This window comes from Maniola hyperantus, chromosome 11 (assembly GCF_902806685.2).
Source record: "Maniola hyperantus chromosome 11, iAphHyp1.2, whole genome shotgun sequence".
NCBI lineage: Eukaryota > Metazoa > Arthropoda > Insecta > Lepidoptera > Nymphalidae > Maniola > Maniola hyperantus.
In genome coordinates this window covers 1,348,043-1,368,616 of record NC_048546.1, presented here as the reverse complement: position 1 = coordinate 1,368,616, position 20,574 = coordinate 1,348,043, and the positions used below count along the sequence as shown (strand labels likewise).

General features: G+C 38.0%; 1 protein-coding gene across 1 annotated transcript; it reads right to left on the bottom strand.

Moving 5' to 3' along the window:
• Positions 1 to 2,508: 2,508 nt before the first annotated feature.
• On the bottom strand, positions 2,509 to 12,359 carry LOC117986394 (homeobox protein SIX6-like). The gene has a single exon (XM_069501947.1). The coding sequence runs from the start codon at positions 12,357 to 12,359 to the stop codon at positions 11,547 to 11,549; it is 813 nt and encodes a 270-aa protein (XP_069358048.1). The 3' UTR covers positions 2,509 to 11,546.
• Between the last annotated feature and the right edge of the window lie 8,215 nt (positions 12,360 to 20,574).

Sequence of the window (20,574 nt, the reverse complement as noted above, 5' to 3'; positions counted from 1 at the left end):
TACCAAAATTGTAGTTACAAAGTACAATAAATTAAGTTACATTGGAAATGCTTATCTCTAAACAGAGATTTCTTCCAGCTTCCCATTCAAGGTTGTGAGTAAGGCGTATCAAGAAGTGGAATAGGTCTACGGTACTAGAATCTAATAAACTTTATATTCTATATATAGAATATAAAGTTTTAGCAAAACATTTTGACCTAATAGTTTAAATAAATAAATATAAAATAAAATAATTTTATTTCAGGTCAGGGACCCATATAAAAACATGTTGTTAGTTGTAGTTTAATTTAGAGATTCCGTACAAACCTTATTAGACATTTGACTACGTATATATAATTATTTCAACTGAATAAAGTAGGTAGGGATATTTAAAACATTTTCGAAACTAATTACCTATACGTGAGTTCAACACTGCTTGGGTACGTAGATATATGTATATAATACATTCTCAAAAACAAAAAAGATTTACTTACCTAATTAAAAAACTGGCCAAGTGCGAATCAGACTCGTGCAACGAGGGTTCCGTACTACATTCGTATTTTTTCAACATTTTGCGCGATAAATTATTATGCATAAAAAAATAAAAACCTGTTTTGGAATGTACAGGTAAAACCCTTTCATATGATACCGCAATAGTTGGTATAGCTATCTTATTTTGAAAATTGAAAATACTAATTACTTATTTGTTCATGAACACATTTCAATTTCTTATTTGTGAAGTAGGTACTTAACTATAAATTTGCGGTTTTCGGATTTTTACCTACCAAATTTCATGATTCTAGATCAACGGGAAGAAACTTAGAGGTTTTCTTGAAAGACGGACAGAGAGACAGACAGGCAACGAAGTGATCCTATAAGAGTTCCTTTTTTCCTTTTGAAGTACGGAACCCTAAAAATAACTTGATATCTTTTCCCACTATCCCCACGTCCCTTAAAAGGGACATAATAATGACGACATCTCGACTTCAGTTACTAATTAGTAATTCAATTAATCCACGTTCGGTTCCGTATTAGTGTTTCTTTTTAATTGCAAATCATCTTTTAATTAAATTATTCGTTCGTTAAAGAGTGCCGCCTCCCGTAAACCAATGTAATCTTTTTGTTTTGTTTTCATCGTAAAGGAACACGCAACTTAGTTCGGTTACCTATGTCTACCTAGTGATAAGTATTTTTAATGGCATGAAGTTATTTGCTGTGTTGGTAAAGTTATTGAAGTACATATTATTATTTCAAAAATGTTTAATGTATTATTATTATTAAATGTACTACTGTACATTTAATAATAGTTTAGTAGTAGTTTTTTTTTTTTTTTTTTACTCAGTTACAAGTTAGCCCTTGACTGCAATCTCACCTGGTGGTAAGTGATGATGCAGTCTAAGATGATAGCGGGCTAACCTGGAAGGGGTAGTAATGTAAGAAAGTTAAAGGTTTGTTTTAAAATATAAGTTCTGTAAAGTCGTGCTTATTTTAAAATTTGTTTTCCGTTTTGTTGTCATAAATAAAAACAAATTCGTCGTATCTCTGTTACGAAAGGCCTATTTTTCAGGAGGAGCATTTTTGTGATTTATTTTAATATCTACTTATGAAAATGTACCTATACTATACAATCTTATAGTTTACAATGTTGGTAAAGGGTTTTAGGGTTATTATAATGGGATTTATTGGGCTTTTCTTTAATTGCAAGCGTTAAAATCGTCCCTTAGGACTTTATTCCACGGAATCAAATCGATTCTATCAGATCATAAGTGCGGTTATGTCTTTTTTGATCAGAAAATGTGGTCGTAAAAGTATCAAAAACTTTTATGAAAACAGCCACCGTGGATATTCCACGGAGTTGTGCAATTTAATTATATTTGTTAGATTGAACTAAGTACAACTATAACTGTAAAAATATTAAGGTAGGAATATTAAACTAGTTACTTTACACTAAGTACCACTGCTAGACATAGGTCTCTTGTAGGGACTTACACACGTCATGGTCTTGCGCTGCCTGAATTCAGCGACTCGTTTGATGTCGTCCGTCCACCTAGTGGGATTGTCTTCCAATGATGCGCCTTCCGAGGTTGCCATTTCAGCATCTTGGGACCCCAACGTCTATCGGTTCTCCGAACTAACTTTTAAGAGTAGGTATTTCAAAACATCCGGCTCGTTCAAACACTTGTTTTCCCCATATTTTTATACGCTGCGGAGAGGTGGACTTTGCGACTGGTCGAGAAGAAGAAGATTGATGCTCTGGAGATGTGGTGCTGGAGGCGAATGCTAGGAGTCTCATGGACCGAATTTCGTACCAACATCTCTATACTCCAAGAACTCGGCATTAAAAAACGACTTTCGTCGACAGTACAGAGTCGCATGTTAAAATTCTTCGGACACGTCTCCCGGCGTGAGAGTGACTCCATCGAGCGTCTTGTCGTGCAGGGCAAGGTGGAGGGCACCAGAGGACGAGGAAGGTCACCCATGCGATGGACCGACCAAATTAAGTCTGCTGTGGGCGGTCCTTTGCACGAGTGTACCAGGCTGTCGGCCAGCAGGGAGAAGTGGCGAATGCTCGTGAGGCGTATAACATCTGCCCTCAAAGACGTTGCTTCGTGATGACCACGACCGCTCTGCCAAGAGTGATACGACAAAGACGAAGAAGAAGAAGATTTTAATACATATTAAATGACACCCACGCTGATCCAAAGAAAAGTGACACAGCGGTGCTTGTAGCCTGACCTCACGCACGAGCTATGCTTTGAAACCGCCTGGTTTGCGAATAACTAAATATATTTTTTAAAGCCCTTTGATTTTCCGAGTTATACCTGATTAAGTAAGAACGTCACCGGGATGCAAGCTATTTCTGTACTGAACTTCACCAAAATCGGTTGAATAGACGAAGCATGAAAAGATAACAAACAGTCATACCTACATTCGCATTTATAATAATAGGTATTAATATGAAAGATGGATGTCAATCAAATAATTATGTCATGATCGTATATTTTTTTAAATAGCTGTGGGATGAACAATGGCATATAAATAATAGCGTTTTTATTTATGTGTAGGAAGACATGTATCATTATTCATTAATGTAGGTATAATATGTAGGCTTGTACACCTACCTCTTTACGTATTTTCCTACCTACATCTACGTCTCTACTCTCTACCCCTCCGATGAAGAATTCTATAATTTATATGCTCTACCTACATAGGTAGTATTTGATTGATAAGGAACTACGTCTGTATAAATTTATATTATGTTAGAGAAAACAATATAAGATATTAATGTATTTATTGCAATGTATTTGCATGCCAGCTTGGCGTGTATTACCTACATCTACCTTTCTACATGTATCAGCAAATAAATAAAATTGAATTGCAATTTCATTGAATTGACAACAATGATGATGATAAATGAAGGTTAGTTTTCAAAAAATTTACCTAGAATTTAGATTTTTAAATTAATGTAAAAAATTAAATATGATACATAAAATTTGCATACAGCCTCTTAAAATGTCCTTTAAAAAGGACTTTTACAACAAATTATTTTAGAACCTAATAGCTAGGTATCTATACCTATCTAACTATGGGTAACTATAACTACTTAATACTAACCTATACCTACCTACTAGCCATTTTATTGCCTTTCAATCATTAAACTGCAACTTTTCAATCAACCAATTTGTTTTAATCGAAAAAATATGTAAGGCTACCTAACCTACCTGACTTTTTTGCTATAAATCAAATAGAATCATATAATTAAGTAAATTATGTGTCTAATTTACCTAAATTAATTAAAGATTCAATTGTTTATATTTAAATGAAATTACCCGTTAAACGTTTTGTAACGTACCTAATGTACCTACCAGTGAGGTGCACCTACCATTGCGTGAGCCTAAGTAACTAGGTACCTACCCATTTGATAGTTAAAAATGATTAACAAATTATAACGATGATTAATAATTAATTAATAAAATACAATATCAGACCAATTCTTTTAGTAAAAACAAGTCAGTGATTGTCAGTTATGATTATTGTTAGAGTAAATTTATTCCAATTGACATCATTTATTTTGTATAATTTTATTTATGTCTAATTCACATTGCATATTCTATATTGTACAGCGCGATAAAATTTTGCCTTTGATTAAAATTAATATTCATTAAATTAATATTAATAAAATCGTTAAATTATTTAATATTTGTCCTAGTTTTTAATATAATGTCTTAAAAGTTTCGTAATTCTGTTTTACCCGATTAAGGCAAAGCCAAAAGGAAGGGTTATGATTTCTGGAGTCTATCTATGTATGTATGTTTGTATGTCAAGGGTCAACCAAAAGATTTTTTAGTTCCCTGCAGGTACTTAGTCTACACAAACAGAAAAATGGCATTCCATACATCAAAAACATGTCGTACCTACACTTTGTATGTGTATAAGTTTACATGTGTATAAGTATATATGTAATGCCCTATATGTATATACCTATATATCATATTTATTACTCTACTAATAATGAAGTTTTTTATTTTTATTTTAGTTGATTTTTATATTATAGAGAACACTTTCGTTGGCGGGTCGTGACACTAGGGCTCTGCCTGAAAATCAGCGCTGCAGTAGTCAAATACTGCAGCATCATGCTGAGGCAGTAGCCTTTTTCAGCTCAAACAAGACATCATTTTTCTTTTTAGTACTGTCGAGCTCGTAGTTTTAAGCTTACCTAGTTTTAATTTTTTAATTTGTAACATTTGGTTTGTATGTTTTGCTTTTTTTTGTCTTTTCTTGTTTTTTGAGCTGAATAAACTTTTATTTATTTATTTATTTATGTATGCATGCGTGTATGTATGTACCTATGTTTTTATTCCCTATATGTGTTTCACTGTAGCGGCTAAACTACTGAGCCAATTTTGATGAATGAGATGTCAATTGATTCGTTGTTATGGTCCGGGTGACATATAGGCTACATTTTATATGAACAACATCGATCTGACGGATGTTACATCAAAAAAAGTAGGGGGTAAAATATTGATTTTGTAAAAAAATATCGTAATAAATATGTGCCAACTATCTACCTACTTGTAATAGAGAAATCTTGCATCCCGGTGACAGAAATAGACGTCTTTTTATCCCGTCAAGTCAGAGAGTTCCCAGAGGATTAAATAAATAGGTATAAGTATCATGCGGGAGTCTGAATCGAACACAAAGGGTTCCGTACCTACCATCGTACAAGACAATAGGTACTTTTTAGGGTTCCGTACCTACCTCAAAAGGAAAAATGTCGATAAAATATGACTGTAGTACGGAACCCTCGGTGCGCGAGCCTGACTCGCACTTGGCGGATGGATGAACAGCGGAGGCTTAGTACCTACCTAATAGGGTGCCTTCGGGTACGGAACCCTAAAAACCTCAACGCGAAACAAGTCGCGGTTTTATCGCGCTATTATCTAGTATTTTATTAAAATCGTATTCGTTTGTTACATAATTACCTAGTAGGTAGGTATATCTACGCATTCCTGATAATTATCAGAAGCGTCAGATAGCGTGATAAGAATCAATCTGACATGTGATATGAGTGACGAGATACCTAGCAGGTTAGTAATTAGGTACCTACAAGTCATTTGTAATGTAATAATTAGTTCCTCTTATAATGACTCTATCGCGATTCATACATTCCTATATCTTTTATTATAAATGCGACTTATTAACACGTCTTACTGTTAAACAAAAAATTTTACAAAAAAAATAAAAACCGAGTACGATACACAAACACTAAAAATTGAAAAATAATTTAATTTATTACCGAATATATTATGTATACAAGAGTTAATTTAGTTCCATGATAATACTTTTTGGTGCCGGTGCCAATTAGCTTTAGCTGCGCGAATCGTCTAGACTCTAGACTTCATATTTTTATGAGACTCCACAATGGCACCTCATTGGCACCGACCCCAAAAAATATTATTATGGAACTATATTAACTCTTGTATACATAATATATTCGGTAATAAATTAAATTATTTTTCAATTTTTAGTGTTTGTGTACCTAATCGAAGTCGGTTTTTATTTTTTTTTGTAAAAAAATTTATTTCACAATTTTTAGTGGCCCCATGGAATTATGCTATGACTGGTTAAAAATCTACTGTTTACTAAGCTATTACACTGATCGCGAGCAATTTACTCTTATCCGTTGAGGAGTTCCAGTAGGTATCTATCTTCGAAGATGTTCATCAGATCTTCACCAAATTTAAATGGGACCAACTTTGAAGTGTACCCTTTCAAACAAAAAAGAATTTTCAAAATCGGTCCAGGCGTCTTCGAGTACCTAATCGGGGAACATACATAAAAAATAAAAAATAAAAAAAATAAAAAAAAAGATTCCGACGAATTGAGAACCTCCTCCTTTTTTTGAAGTCGGATAAAAATAATGAAACATTACTAAAACAATTCACAGAACTAGACACGTTCGTTTTTACGGATATCACCAAAAATTGCGTAAGTACTTCATGCCAGTCAGTGATCAAGGAGAATATACCGATTTATTGATTGATAAGTGAATTCTTATACCTAGGTAGGTAATATTAGTATATAATCATTAAGTCTAATTTATTGTAAAAAAAATCGATTGAAATTTTACAATTATTTGCATAAGCCTACTACTTAACTAGGAACGTTTGTTTGATTTGACAAGGATTTGACTAGTTGTCAAATACCGTATTCTATGGATTTTTTGGTAGTCGGGAAGACAATCGCCGGCAAATACACATAACGGCAAAAAAATTATGGTTTCGTACCTCAAAAGGAAAAACGGAACCCTTATAGGATCATTTTGTTGTCTGTCTGGTCAAGGAACTTAAAGGGAAAGAACTTACCTACTTCCCGTTGACCTAGAATCATGAAATTTAGCAGGAAGGTAGGTCTAATAGCAGACATGAGGAGAAAATATAAAAACCGTGAATTTGCGGTTAGGTACATCACAAGAAAAAATTTAAAATGTGTTCATGAACAAATAAGCATTGCTATTTTCAACTTTCAAAGTAAGATTAAGTACTATACCAATCATATGAAAGGGCTTTACTTGTACATTGTAAAACAGATTTTATTGATTTTTAGGCATAATAGTTTTCGATTTATCATGCAAAATGTCGATAAAATACGATTGTAGTACGGAACCCCCAGTGTACGAGTCTGACTCGCACTTGGCCGGTTTTTTTTTAAAAGAATAATCATAATATGGAAATTTCCTAGAATATGTAGCTAGATATAGGTACCTAGGTAATCTATCTATGTAGTCTATGTTACCTACCTATTCAATCGGAAGTTATTTGAATAGATAATTGAAAGATACAATACAAAAACTTATTAAAATAAGCAAAAACAAGCTCGAGGATGTAATAACTCTTGATTAACGGTGATCAAACTATCGTTGTAACTAGTTGTAGCAATTATATGTTATCATTATCTACTCTAGGGTCTAGAGGTGATAACAACAATCAAGGAAAATTTGTAATTACTCTACATTGACTCTACAGAGGAAAAGATTTTTTTCACAACCACGGTGTTAGGAGGTTCTCTACGTGATCAAATCCTCTTAGTAAAAAACGGCCAAGTGCGAGTCAGGCTCGAACAATGAGGGTTCCGTACTACAGTCGTATTTTTTCGACATTTTGCACGATAATTCAAAAACTATGATGCATAAAAATAAATAAAAATCTGTTTTAGAATGTACAGGTGAAGACCTTTCATATTATGATACCCCACTTATATTATAGTTATCTCACTTCGAAAGTTGAAAATACTAATTATTAGTTCATGACCACAATTTAATTTTTTGTGTGTGATGTAACCCTAAATTCATGGTTTTCAGATTTTTCCCCAAATGTCAGCTATAAGATGTACCTACCTGCCAAATTTCATGATTCTAGGTCAACCGGAAGTACCCTGTAGGTTTCTTGACAGACAAACGGACACACAGACAGACAACAAAGTGATCCTATAAGGGTTCCGTTTTTCCTTTTGAGGTACGGAACCCTAAAAATAGAGCCTCAATACTTAGGTAATATTTTTAGTTATTTATTCAATTCTGCTGTGGTAGCCTATAATAGTGGTTAGGATATCCACCTTCGGAAAACATCGTGAGGAAACCTGCATGCCTGAGAGTTTTCCATAATGTTCTCAAAGGTAAATGAAGTTTTTTTTTTAAAGAATATTAGCCAAGTTCATCATGATGACTAATGACTAATATTCCGCTTTCCCCTCCAACTAAGCGTTAAACTTGTACTAGGAATAGGTACGACAATAGTGCAACGGGTAAGGTTTGAACCGGCGACCTTTCGGATTTCAGTTCGCTCCTCTAACCGTTGAGCTATTGAGGCTATATCTTTGGATGGACTAGACTAGACTTCACAAACTGAGTGGATCAAACAAGTCGCAGAGGAGCCGCTGGATTCAGGTAGCGCTAGACCGAGGCGTGTGGAATTTCCTACAAGAGACCTATGTCCAGCAGTGGACTTATGTCAGTTGACGATGATGATGATGATGGTTTTAAAAGCTATCAATTCATACATAACAAGCAAAGTCGAAAAGATGATCTAAAACAGAGAGAAACTGTTGATTACAAAAATGAATTTTAGAAAACAGCTGATCTATTTGGTGACCACTTTTGGTTGAAGTGACGTATGAAAGTCACTTCCCTTCGGAAAAAACGTAACTAAACGTTCGAAAAAATTAAAATAAATTGTAAATAACTTTTATATTGAAAAAAATATTCTATGCGCACATTTACCCTGCGTCGCATTAAACGGCATAACTTTTTTCAACTAAGTAGGTAGTTATAATGCATATTTAAATACTTATGACACAAGAGCTCACAACTTCTAGTGGTACTAATTGCCTATAACTAGGTAACCGTATCCTCACTATAATCAAAACATTATATTTCTCAATATTAATAGTTTTAGGTGATTTAATCTATTTACTCTTTTTTTAGAGATGGCCAAATTGGCCACCAGTTTATTTTTATCAATTAAAAATCATTTTAATGGCGTTGATTCTGATGTTTTTGTCTAAACTAAATTTAGAGTTAACTAGATAACTAGATTTAGAGCATCCTTTTTTATTTCTAAAAAGAACGGACGATTATAAATTTTGTCTCTAAATTTTTGTGCACTCTACAAATTTGAATTTGAAATTGTTAACGCAGCGATTTAAAAAAATATATAATCTTTATATAAAAGGAAAAGGTGACTGACTGACTGACTGACTAACTGACTGACTGATCTATCAACGCACAGCTCAAACTACTGGACTGATCGGGCCGAAATTTGGCATGCAGATAGCTATTATGACGTAGACATCCGCTAAGAAAGGATTTTTGAAAATTCTACTCCTAAGGGGGTGAAATAGGGTTTGAAATTGTGTAGTCCACGCGGACGCAGTCGCGAGCATAAGCTAGTAGTAGATAAAATTCAAGAACGAGATTTGGAGACTAAAGACCATGTAATAGAAATATAGTCTATTTTTTTATAAATAAGATGTGACGTGTGTGCAAGAAAGCATTCAAATAATAAATCAATCCAATACTGGTTATTTAAAGTTCAATTGTTTTACCGTGTAAAACCAATCAGCAGAAAATGAAACAATAATTAAATTTTGGGAATTAAATTGTTTGCAGTTTAAATATTCAGTTAACCTTTTTAATTTTTTTACCTATTGACATAGTAAGTACATAGGTAGGTACTGTGATATATACTGTGATTTTGTAGGTACCTACTTACTTAAATGCCTACTTAATAAAAGGTACGTAATAAAATAATGATATATGTAACAATTTCATTTGTACCTAGGTAGGTATATTACAGCATTTTTATAACTCATGAAGATATTTTATAAAAAATAGCAAAATTGCTATTAGTCCATACTTTTATTTATAGTGCCAAGCAGGGTTTAAGTGTAAAGTCATGAATTGTACGAGTTCATATAAACTACTAAAAGATTCCATTCCATTAAAAGAAAAGATAAAAAAATAAGAAAAGAGTAAAATTATTATAAAATATTTACATTGAATTGCCCTAATAAAAGTCTGCTCCGTAAATTAAATGTTCAAAATTATCCTTAAATCATTTGTAGTTTTGAAAAAGTTCTTTACCCCCAATTGATTTTTGTATTTACCCCACAGGTAAAATAATAAAACATGGTTTTTAATAACGGATGGTGATGATTAGAATTTGAGAAGTTACTGATAAGTATTTTAATGTTTGTCATTTTAATAGGTATGTAGGTACCTACTATATTATCTAGTAACATAAAGCAATCAGTAATAATAAAAAATATAGCCCATACCCTAACAATTACTTATTTGTACTATCACTTTTGATTTTATCTTTTAATATAAGTATTTATAGGTATTTTGGGTTTCTTGTAGATGATTTCTTTTCTTTCCTAAAACTCAAACAAGCAAAATGACATGATCCCTCAAATGTAAACTTTTTAAATAACAATAATTCGGTCTACAAATAAGACAAGGACCATTCTAAATCTTAAAAGAAATCAGAGCCAAAACACACCTACTTAAATTTAATCTGTCGCTAAATATTGATTAAAGATTAATTTTAGAGAATGGCATTCTAAATTTTTTATTTTTTTAGGAACTAAAAACTTTTGCATGGCAACTATGACTAATAAAAAAGGCTAGGAATGTTTTATAATAACACGACCCTTAACTTCAGCGTCAATTAAGCGTAACAGGACAATAGCCCTGAGGATTTCATGTTTCCATGTTCCAACTAAGTAGTGAACAGCTTTGGATTTCAATATGCTCTTTTGATGTTTGCTCGTGAAGCATTGAAAGAACCGTTTAAATATCTAATTTCACTTCGATAACTTTTCACTTTTTGGCAAATGAATCAGATTTACCTACCTAATTAAAACCCCGATAGGCACTATAAATAAAAGAACTAAAACAACGGTAAAATCTAAACTGGCAACTAACCGAAGTTTTACGTCAGGTACAAACCTTCTAATATAAAATTCTATACCACAAACATAATTATCTACAAGTTCTAATATATTACAGGTTACAACTAAGATTTGATATGATAAATAAATTCTTTCATAGGAAAAATTGGTAGCATAAAAATTTCGGTAAATGCTTCGGGAAGGCATAAAGTAGAATCTTAACTAAGATAAATAAAACGGTAGGTACATTTAATAAATAATCTATATACTGACCCTTCAAGGTGGTCGAGGACATGCCACCGAAAATAAAACCTAAAATCAACCCTGTCATACCTCTCAGTGGATCTAACGAGCAACAGAATCGATCAGCCTACAAGTCGAAAGGCAATTCACTAAACGGTAGGTTACATACCTGTGAAGATGCCCCTCACTTCGAGCACTGCTCAACACTCAACGACAACAATACCCAGTGAACTTTACTTATAACGCCTCAACATCACATCACGAAGCCCGTGAATCTACTCGAAAGACTGGTCTGTATCGCGATCACTGAGTCGTCCGACGGACAAATGCCGTGTTAATTTATCACCGTATTTACACTATCAGTCTGTAGAAGGCTACTCTTCGTCGACGTTGATCTCAGAGTCGGCTGAATCTTCGTCATACGTCGATGAGGACGCGAATCCTCTTCCCAACACGGCGGAGCGGTTCTTGGCGGCGGCCGCTCGATCTCTTTGCCGTCGGTTCTTGAACCAGTTGCCGACTTGCGTCGGCGTCAAACCCGTCGCCGCCGCCAATTCCCTCTTTTTCGTCGGGTTCGGGTAAGGATCTTGGAGGTACCACTCTCGGAGAAGGGATCGCGTTCGTTCCTTGAAACAGTGCGTCTTTTGCTCGCCGTCCCAAATAGTTCTCGGTAGAGGGAACTTCTTGCGCACTCGGTACTTGTCGACGGGGCCGAGCGGGCGGCCCCGCAGGCGCTCCGCCTCCTGGTAGTGCGCCTCCAGCCACAGCGCCTGCAGCTTGGCATGGCTGGTGCGCTGGAATCGGTGCCGCTCCAAGATGGCATACAGCTCGCGATGCCGGCCCGCGTGGAAGGCGACCACGGCACGCGCTCGAAGGACGGCCTCGCAGCGTTCCAGCTCGGCCACGTTGGGGTGCGCCACGGGCAGCGACCACAGGAAGCGCGCCAGGCGCTCCACGTCCCCGCTCTCCTCCAGCGTTTCGCAGACCGTGGCCACCTGCGCGGCGCTGAAGGACAGCGTGGGCAACGGCAGCAGCGGCGTGGGGGCGGCCAGCTCCAGCGCGCCCAGTGACAGCGGCGGCGGCGAGGCGGGCTCGGCGGCGCGCTCGGGCGCGGCGGGCCCACGGTGCGCCTCCAGGATGCGCGCGTGCAGCGCCGCCGTCGTGGACTCGTCCCAGGAGCCGCGCATCGGTGCGAGTGTGCGCGCCGGAGTCGCGCGGCGTTTGAGCCGGCCGCGGCCGCGCGCCCTGAGCCCGGGGGGGCGTGGAGGGCCGAGCCGACTATTGGCTATCGGTTACGCGGCGCGCGGCGCGGCAGCCAATCGCGCGCGCCTCCCGCCCGGGGGCCGGATAGCTTTCAACCGCGCCGTGGCGCGTATCCGGCGGGCGCGTTTAACGGGCGGCGGGGCGCGGCCCCCCCGCGCCGCCATGATCCGTCACGCACACCGCGGCCCCACACCCCGCTCCTCACACCGCACGCCGCCAGGACCTGAGGGCTCATTTACACTTGGTACCGGAGACTGAATATCTTTTTGATAAGAGCAGTTAGGTACCTACTTTGGCAACACTTTCAGTAAGTAATTATTTTTCTTTACTTCACAGCGTAATTTTACATACCTACATAGGTACAATTTTATAATCTCCGTAGCTTTGAAGTGATGTCGGGTCCTCGTGCAGTACCTAATCATAATCGCATAACCTAAGCATTTTGGTACAGTCAAAAAAATATCATAATTACCCGATGTTCCCAATTACCCCCAACCGATTCAGTTACCCTACTAAAAAGAAAACTGTCACCTAGTCACTGTGTTATCGTGAATTGGATAATTGTGTTGATTTTGTGGAACAAAATTGTAAGCGGACAAAGTGTGAAAGGTTCCTAGGAGCCTGCAATTAATAGCCTGCATCAGTCAGCGGGTGGATTACGCGCTTTTATTTGCGAGCGCGACCGATCGATAAATCTGTAAACTTATCAGTTAATCCTCTTTGCATTCCCGCCTATTTAATTAACGTCCAGCTGAGGCGATGGTGAAACGCGCTACATTATTTTATTTTTACATTTATTTTTATTGAAGCACTAACAGAATCATATTAAAAAATATATTCTAAATATGGTAGGTAAGGTGTTTTAACGACATTGTTTCAAATTTAGCCTCCTACCTAGTTACTTAGGTATTTCAGTAAGATATACCTATTAGGTAGGTACCTACCTACCTATCTAGGTACCTACCTACTTAGCATTTATTTTATTTTATTTTATTATAAAGGCACACAAAACAGGTTTCAGCTATAAATGGACCAAATAAAAATAAAAACAATAGATTAAGATCTAAGCGGTAGGTAACCCTTAATATGTGTACACAACAATGCTTAAATAAATATATGCACTAACTAACTGATATGATACAATTTATAAAAACACAGAAAGAAGCAATATAAGAAAATTAACTATGAAAAATATACTTAAAGTGGAGAAGATGCAAAATGTTGATAAATATGTTTTTTAAATGTGTTCAAATTATTATTAAAAAGATGGTATGCGATTTAGATAGGTATAATGTAGGTACCTACCTAAGGTAGAACCTGATGGTTATCAATTAGGTAGGTAGGTATCATATAGGTAGGTAGATAAGCCAAATACGTAGGTAGGTACATACTTATGTAGAAAATTGTTTAAAATCATTTCAGTAGGTATGGTCGGTCTTCTCCTTTCGTGCGTTTTGTAGGTACCTAGGTAGATAGCTACTAAGTATCTTGTGTCTTACTCATCAGTCATCATCGAGCACATTATGACAATCTAGATATACTTAGCTAGGTAATAGATACCTACCTACCTACTATGAACGTAACAAACATGTCTATACCTAGTAGGTAGGTAGGTTTAGGTAGGTAGGTACTCACCTACCCGACAGTAAATATTGTAAGTAGATAGGTAGGTACACTGAAGCCAGCGGCTCCCTGCGACTCGTCTGATGTCGTCCGTCCACCTCGTCGCACCGTTGCGTCTTCCGGTGCGAGGTCGCCATTCTAGCACTTTGGGACCCCAATGTCTGTCGGTTTTACGAACTATGTGCCCTGCCCGTAGCCACTTCAGCTTCGCAACCCGTTGAGCTATGTCGGTTACTCTAGTTCTCCTACGGATCTCCTCATTTCTGATTTGATCACGTAGAGAAACTCCGCACATAGCTCTCTCCATCACCCGCTGAGTGACATTGCGATTATTTAATAGCCTATAGGTACATTTTTATTACTTGTTTTGTGAAAATTTCAACTCTCTTCGGTTAACGAGATACAGCCTGCTGACAGACAGACGGACTGACGGACAGCTGAGGCTTAGTAATAGGGTCCTGTTGGCAGTTGGCACCCTTCGGGTACGGAACCCTATTTTTTTTTTAAAGAATATTAGCCATGTAAAATGACTTATATTCCCCTTTCCTCTCCAACTAAGCGTAAAGCTTGTACTAGGAGTAGGTACGACAATAGTGCAACGGGCGGGGTTTGAACCGTCGACCTTTCGGTTTTCAGTCCACTCCTCTACCCGTTGAGCTATTGAGGCTCAATGGGCCTCTTACATTTAGCAACATAAACTTTTTCAGTTTTCTATCAAGTTTCACGGCATCACGTTCCAGCTACAGCGAGCGGAGAGATTTCACCGTGAAAGCCTTTCCACAGTATTAAGTTATTGAACGGCAAACCACACCCCATGTAACTCACCCCCACCCGGTGGGTCGCGGCCCCCCTCCCGGGGGGGTGAGTGAGCCGCTACAGTACAGATTACGTCAGTGTTGTGCAAATGTTTTTTTTTGTAAAGTTTAGGATACCAGCTGATTGTTGAGTCAATGGATTACAAAAACGATGCTTTTATAATTTACTTCTGGGAAATTAAAAACTGTTAGATAATCTATGTACCTACTTACCTATATTCTATGGTAGCAAGTACCTAGTATAAGCAGAAGCATCCTTCTGTACATCTATAAGGTACCTTCGAGGTACCATTTCCTTCGAGTCATGGATTTATTGACTCAAGTGTAATCGCTCGAGGCGATACGTACTAAATGGTTATCGTTATTTTGGAGGCACAGATTCTAACACATGATAAATCAAACACTGTTCAAGTTTACATAACACTCTATTAGGCTCGTATTCTTATTATAAAACAGTTATCTCGCTGAATTTCACATTTTTCACCCTTCCTTGCTCTCGCGTTCCGTCCGACGCCGACGCCGCCAAAACTGCTCTCACACGTCAACTGTCTCGTGACAGCCGACAGCCATTGCTGTGTTGCCAACACTAGGTAGGTAGATTACTGAAAGCTATCACACACGGTAGGTATATCTAGTATCTACCTAGGATACCTGGTATCCAGTGGCGTGCACAGGAGTTCAAGCCAGGGTATGCATTTAGGTATGAACTTGTTTTACGGCAGGTTATAATGAAAAAGTAAGCATTGATTTCTTACAATGAGGGTAAGCAGTGCGTTTATGCTTCTATGAGCTCCACGCCACTGCTGGTATCCTAGGTGGATACCTACCGTGTGTGATAGCTTTCAGTAATCTACCTATACTTGCTACCATAGAATATAGGTAGGTACCAGGTATACCAACATAAAAATAAGTAGAATAAGTAATTTCTGCGGGAAAATATTTTTTATGTTGAAAAATTGAAAAAATATTTGTCGTTTACGCCTTGTGACGTCATTAATCGCCTTCCGTACCTACAGCGTGACGTTAATAATTACCTAGGTATTATTTTAAAAATAAATCAAAATCATGATTTTTTTAAAACTAAGTATTCTCTTTAATAACGAATTCTAGGCCATGGTAGAGACCTACAAAAAATCACGTCATTTTATTACTAAAGTCCGAGACCCTATTCTAGTGGAAGTAGCAAGCACAAACAGTCGCGATCATCATTAATTCATAAGGTTTGAATAGAATTAAAACTTAGTCGAGAGTTGGTGAGAAGCATTGGGGGGTGGCAAAGTTCTAATGAAAAAGTTACAGCGTATTTTATAATAAGTATAAAGAAAACCAGCTGCGCGATTGCGGGAGAATGACAGCTAAGTACAATGTCACGATCGCAATCATCTCTGTAGCCCTACCGCGGTTGTTTGACAGCTACAATGTCACGATCGCAATCATCTCTGTAGCCCTACCGCGGTTGTTTGACAGCTACAATGTCACGATCGCAATCATCTCTGTAGCCCTACCGCGGTTGTTTGACAGCTACAATGTCACGATCGCAATCATCTCTGTAGCCCTACCGCGGTTGTTTGACAGCTACAATGTCACGATCGCAATCATCTCTGTAGCCCTACCGCGGTTGTTTGACAGCTACAATGTCACGATCGCAATCATCTCTGTAGCCCTACCGCGGTTGTTTGACAGCTACAATGTCACGATCGCAATCATCTCTGTAGCCCTACCGCGGTTGTTTGACAGCTACAATGTCACGATCGCAATCATCTCTGTAGCCCTACCGCGGTTGTTTGACAGCTACAATGTCACGATCGCAATCATCTCTGTAGCCCTACCGCGGTTGTTTGACAGCTACAATGTCACGATCGCAATCATCTCTGTAGCCCTACCGCGGTTGTTTGACAGCTACAATGTCACGATCGCAATCATCTCTGTAGCCCTACCGCGGTTGTTTGACAGCTACAATGTCACGATCGCAATCATCTCTGTAGCCCTACTGCGGTTGTTTGACAGCTACAATGTCACGATCGCAATCATCTCTGTAGCCCTACCGCGGTTGTTTGACAGCTACAATGTCACGATCGCAATCATCTCTGTAGCCCTACCGCGGTTGTTTGACAGCTACAATGTCACGATCGCAATCATCTCTGTAGCCCTACCGCGGTTGTTTGACAGCTACAATGTCACGATCGCAATCATCTCTGTAGCCCTACCGCGGTTGTTTGACAGCTACAATGTCACGATCGCAATCATCTCTGTAGCCCTACCGCGGTTGTTTGACAGCTACAATGTCACGATCGCAATCATCTCTGTAGCCCTACCGCGGTTGTTTGACAGCTACAATGTCACGATCGCAATCATCTCTGTAGCCCTACCGCGGTTGTTTGACAGCTACAATGTCACGATCGCAATCATCTCTGTAGCCCTACCGCGGTTGTTTGACAGCTACAATGTCACGATCGCAATCATCTCTGTAGCCCTACTGCGGTTGTTTGACAGCTACAATGTCACGATCGCAATCATCTCTGTAGCCCTACCGCGGTTGTTTGACAGCTACAATGTCACGATCGCAATCATCTCTGTAGCCCTACCGCGGTTGTTTGACAGCTACAATGTCACGATCGCAATCATCTCTGTAGCCCTACCGCGGTTGTTTGACAGCTACAATGTCACGATCGCAATCATCTCTGTAGCCCTACCGCGGTTGTTTGACAGCTACAATGTCACGATCGCAATCATCTCTGTAGCCCTACCGCGGTTGTTTGACAGCTACAATGTCACGATCGCAATCATCTCTGTAGCCCTACCGCGGTTGTTTGACAGCTACAATGTCACGATCGCAATCATCTCTGTAGCCCTACCGCGGTTGTTTGACAGCTACAATGTCACGATCGCAATCATCTCTGTAGCCCTACCGCGGTTGTTTGACAGCTACAATGTCACGATCGCAATCATCTCTGTAGCCCTACCGCGGTTGTTTGACAGCTACAATGTCACGATCGCAATCATCTCTGTAGCCCTACCGCGGTTGTTTGACAGCTACAATGTCACGATCGCAATCATCTCTGTAGCCCTACCGCGGTTGTTTGACAGCTACAATGTCACGATCGCAATCATCTCTGTAGCCCTACCGCGGTTGTTTGACAGCTACAATGTCACGATCGCAATCATCTCTGTAGCCCTACCGCTGTAGCAGAGACAACTCATAGACAAGTGACCAATTATTGTCAATGTCGTACGTAGGTGTCACCTGTCATGTGTCAACGTCAATTGATAGACTTTCACTTGTAAGAGTTGGCCAGATCCGTGCACACTAAGCTCATTGTATTAATATTAATTACTAAGATAATCCAAGTGTAAATATTAAAATAAAGCCAGATAATTTAAAGAAACATTATTTTATTTAACACAACGTTACATGGCGCAGCCGTTTTCGAACAAAACATCAGATTAAAACGGATTACAAGTTTGGACTGAACAAAGACAATGGCTGACGGGGCAACGACTACGATGCAAGGTGACATGTGTGGTGTCGAATTTAAGATGCCGCGAGGAATAGATCTGGAAGATTTGGATACGTGCTGGCAGCAGTGGCAAAAATTCAAGGATTCGTTTAAGATATTTATGCTGGCGGCGGGTTTTGAGAAGTTGTCTGAACCAAGAAAAGCAGCATTATTATTAAATTGCATTGGATCTTCAGCCCTGGAACTATACCTCAACGTATTAAAAAAAGAAGATAAACCGAAATTAGAGGAAGTTATCAAGTTATTCGACGAATATTTCAAGCCGAAAAGTAATGAAGTAATGGCAAGTTACAATTTTAATAGAAGAGTACAACAAGACGGAGAAAATTTTGACACATTTTACTCAGACTTAAGAAAACTGGCAGACAGCTGTAACTTTGGTCAACAAAAGGACAGGATGTTACGGGACAGACTCGTCATCGGCGTGAAACAGACACGAGTGCAACAAAAATTATTAGAAATTAAGGACCTCACACTGGACAAGGCACTGGACATATGTCGATCAGCGGAGCTGTCCAGTCAGCAACTTATGGTGCTACACAGCTCGGAGGTGAATGCGGTGGCAGCAGCAAGCACAACCCGGCAGCTGACTACCCCGGCGAGCAACAATAGCAAAGCTAAGTATAGTAGGCCCCATAATAATATTAATAATAAGAAAAATTGTCAAAATAATTATAAAAATAACTTGAATAAAAACAATTATCAGTGTAAAAAGTGTAATAAGGTACATGGTCCTAGGCAGTGTCCAGCCTTTGGAAAAACTTGTTTAAAATGTGGAAAATTAAATCATTTTAGTGTAGGATGTATGTCTAAGAATCAAAAGCTGGATAATATTAATAACATTCATGATTTATGACTAGTATACTCAATAGATTTTACTAAAAATGAATGGAATACATTGTTGCAAGTTGAAAATAAGAGGGTCTGTTTTAAGTGTGACACGGGGGCCCAAATAAATGTTTTGAGTTTGCGGGACCTTAAAAAAATTGTCGATGATGAGACAAAAATAAAAATGTCTGAGACAAAAACCATAATAGAAGTCTTTGGTGGAGGAAAATTATTTCCTATAGGAAAGGTCACATTAAAAGTATATTCTAATAATAATATTAATAACAATGAGTGGTTCAACACTGAGTTTTTAATTATTAATGAACCGGTTAGACCGATCCTAGGGCTAAGCTCTTTGGTAAAGCTTAGGCTCTTAAATACTAATAATAATATTAATACATTTACAAGTTGCACTAATACTAATATGAAAATGAGTAAAGACTCAATTGTTAATATGAATAACGAACTGTTTCAGGGAGTCGGGGAGTTTAAGAGCTCACTGCAGCTACGCATTCAACCCGGCGTGGAGCCTGTGGTGCGACCCCCACGGCGAGTGCCTAACGCACTGAAGGATCGCCTTGCGGACAAGTTGGAAGCTCTGGTGAAGCACAAAGTCATCGCGAAGGTCGATCACCCTAAAAGTTTTGTAAGCAACTTGGTTATTATAGAAAAGAAAGATGGTTCGCTTAGAATTTGTTTAGATCCTAAAGATCTTAATAAAGTATTAATAAGAGAACATCATTTGATTCCCACCATTGATGAAATTATAACTAAACTTTGTAATAAAAAGTATTTTTCAGTGCTAGATTTATCCGATGGTTTTTATAATATTAAACTTTCAGAAGATTCGAATGATTTATGTACATTTAATAGTCCATTTGGTTGTTATAAGTTCCTAAGAATGCCATTTGGTTTATCAGTAGCACCGGAAATTTTCCAAAAATATAGTGAAACAGCCTTTGGAGATATTCCAGGCGTGATAGTGTACTGTGATGATTTGTTAATATGTGGTGAAACTGAACAAGAGCATGATGCAATATTAAAAAAGGTTTTTGAACGGGCTAGAGAACATAATGTTCGCTTTAATAAGAATAAATTTCAATATAAATTAAAAGAGGTGAAGTATTTTGGCCATATTTTTTCTGAGAAAGGTATGCAAATAGACCCAGAGCGGGTAAGTGCAATTATTAATATGAAAAGTCCTAATAATAAAAAAGAGTTACAGATTTTCCTTGGCATGGTCAATTATTTAAGAAAATTTATACCTAACTTGGCTGATATTGCATCAACGCTTCAGATATTATTAAAGAAAGATGTTGAGTGGTTATGGACGGAAGTTCATGAAAATGTTTATA

Excerpts from the sequence above, each read along its gene's own strand:
- LOC117986394 (XM_069501947.1), bottom strand. The coding sequence starts at position 12,359 with ATGCGCGGCTCCTGGGACGAGTCCACGACGGCGGCGCTGCACGCGCGC.